The sequence below is a fragment of the Tupaia chinensis genome, unplaced genomic scaffold (genome assembly GCF_000334495.1).
Source record: "Tupaia chinensis unplaced genomic scaffold, TupChi_1.0 Scaffold142100_1, whole genome shotgun sequence".
NCBI classification, from domain to species: Eukaryota; Metazoa; Chordata; class Mammalia; order Scandentia; family Tupaiidae; genus Tupaia; species Tupaia belangeri.
The window spans coordinates 302,535-304,946 of record NW_006201951.1 but is presented as its reverse complement, the minus strand read 5'-3'; the positions used below and the strand labels follow the sequence as shown (position 1 = coordinate 304,946).

The following is a 2,412-nucleotide window of genomic DNA, read 5'->3' as shown; positions in this document are numbered from 1 at the left end:
GGGGCTGGGGGGGGGGCGCCCGTTAGCCGCTGTTTTTCCCACCGGGAGGACAGCTGTGGCCAGCCAGGCTGTCTTCCTGTCTGTGGAGCACATCCCGGGTCCTGGGCAGAGGACTTGAGAGACCGCCGTCCTGTTGGTGCCACCCAGGGTGTCGGGAGGGTGCTGGGGCGCACATGCCGCATGTGCAACTCGTGGCAGTGAGATGCCCGTTCTGCACCTGCGTGTGAGGGGCGGACTTAGACACTCGAAGCAGTGTCCGTGCACCGCTGCCACTCCACAGTCCCCAGGCAGGTGACTGGCCAGGCCTGGGTCTGAGGCAGATGGCGCTCATGATGCCTTTGGCTGTGGGCAGATTGGGTGGGTGTCCGTGAGTAAAGGCAGGTTCTCTTCCGAGCTCATTTATCTCGTTCCTGGGTGGAACTTGCTGGTCTTTCCCTTTGTGCCAGACTCACGTAAGGTTTACAGATCCCATTCTAATCTTCTGGGCTTTCTGGCCTATGCAAGGACTGGGCTTAGACGTTTAGAGAAAAGCACCTTTACCAGTGCCCCAGGAGACGTCAGGAGAGAGGGTAACCTTCAGTTTGAGACCAAGGTGGAGGACAGAGTCGGGAACAGGTAGGGGACGTAGTCGGGGACAGGTAGAGAACATAGTTGGAACCAGGTGGAGGATGTAGTCGGGGACAGGTGGGGGACGTAGTCGGGGACAGGTGGGGGGCATAGTTGGAACCAGGTGGAGGACATAGTTGGGGACAGGTAGGGGACATAGTCTCATATAAAGTCGGGGACAGGTGGGGGACGTAGTCGGGGACAGGTGGGGGACGTAGTCGGGGACAGGTGGGGGACGTAGTCGGGGACAGGTGGAGGACGTAGTCGGGGACAGGTGGAGGACATGTCTGTTTTGTTCACAAGCACCTTTGGGCGCCCCCCCCACCTGGCTTCCTGTGTCCCTGCCCCTTGGCTTCTACAGAGTTCCGAGTCCAGCCTCAAGAAGAAGTTTCTCAAGAGGAAAGGGAAGACAGACAGTCCCTGGATTAAGCCTGCCAGGAAGAGGCGGCGAAGAACGAGGAAGAAGCCAAGCAGTCTGCTGGGTACGCACGGGCTGTGGTATCCATACGTGCAGGGACCGTGGGTATGCACAGGCCGCGGTGTCCACACTGTGAGTCCCTGGGCTGCGGGGCCAGTCTGGAGTTTGGGTCCTGCATTGGATTCCATTTCGAAGCAGAGCTAGGGCCACTCCATGCAGCAGATCACCACCCTGCTCCAGAGAAGCCAGGTCCCATGCAGCCACTGCAGCCCAGATCCTGCCTGGTCAGCCTGAGACCCGCCGGGCTAAGCCCAGGTGACCTGACAGCTGGAAGATGGAGGGAGGGGTCGAGGCACGGCCAGGACTTAAAGAGGGTCTCCTCCCCAACCCCCACGCGTGTGCACACACTCTGTCAGGGAGGTGACAGACTTACTGTTAAAAACATGCTTGAAATGACACGGTTAGAGAACCCTAGAGGGCTCCCTCCTGCGCACCTTGTTGGCGTTGGCTTCGCTGCCAGATGTGGGCCGGAATGGATCCTTTGCCCACAGCACTTGTCTAGGATCCCGGGACCTGTGCGGGCCTGGGCCTGTCCCTCGCCGCATGCAGCAGGCCTGAGCTGTGCCAGCTGCCCCTCCTTGCAGCTCAGCCCCCGCGTCCCCTGTGCTGGATGCAGTCAGGAGGGGAGCAGCTCGAACCAGAGGGCGGCAGTGGGGTGGTGCGCAGATGACCACCCTCCTGCAGCCTTGCTGGGGTGCGGCATACACGGAGGTGTCCCGGAGTAGAAGCCCATGGTGTGATAACTGTGGGACCTCCCCCGGCCATGGCCACACGCAAGCCCATCCCAGAGCTCCTTGTGCCCGGCCGCCCCAGTGGCCTGTCCCTGCCCAGCACCCTCCCTTGCTCTGTCTCTGCACCCGGAAGTCAGGAAACCACCGAGGGTGGCAAGCAGAGCCCCCGCCTTTGTGACCGGGCCGTTGGGCAGTCTCCAGTCCCAGCATCTGGGGCTGTGCAGTCTCTGAGCTGCTTTGGCTGCTGGAAAGCCACTGCATGCCTCCTGCCAGGAGCCCGTCTTACCCTCTGTGCAGCCTTTGAATCGGCCGTCCACCCTTCCAAGCGTGCGGGCGCTCCAGCGTGGATGCCCCTCACCAGGTGGGACCCTGCTGGCTGGCCTGCCCGCGATGCGCCTTCTGGCATCCCTGGGGGTATGTTTAGAAGACCAAAGTTTTCAAATTTTGTTGAAGCCTAATTTAGGAAAGATTTTCTTTTATATAAGATTCTCGCATCTTGCTCTGGGAATCTGATTAGCGCCACACACACAGGCCACCGGGTTAGCCCCAGGGCCCGCTGTCTGCCCGGTGAGCAGCTGCTGTGTGTGGCGGGGGGAG

At 60.9% G+C, this 2,412-nt stretch overlaps 1 protein-coding gene across 2 annotated transcripts in view; it reads left to right on the top strand.

Moving 5' to 3' along the window:
• EHMT1 (euchromatic histone lysine methyltransferase 1) overlaps positions 1-2,412 on the top strand; it is a 91,691-nt gene that overhangs the window by 41,206 nt on the left and 48,073 nt on the right. For both annotated transcript variants that reach the window (XR_003547009.1, XM_014582046.2), the window contains exon 8: positions 968-1,088. Coding sequence is in view for 1 of the 2 variants with exons in the window: in XM_014582046.2 (XP_014437532.1) it covers positions 968-1,088 (121 nt within the window). In the remaining variant the exon portion in view is untranslated. The remainder of the gene's footprint in view (positions 1-967; positions 1,089-2,412) is intronic.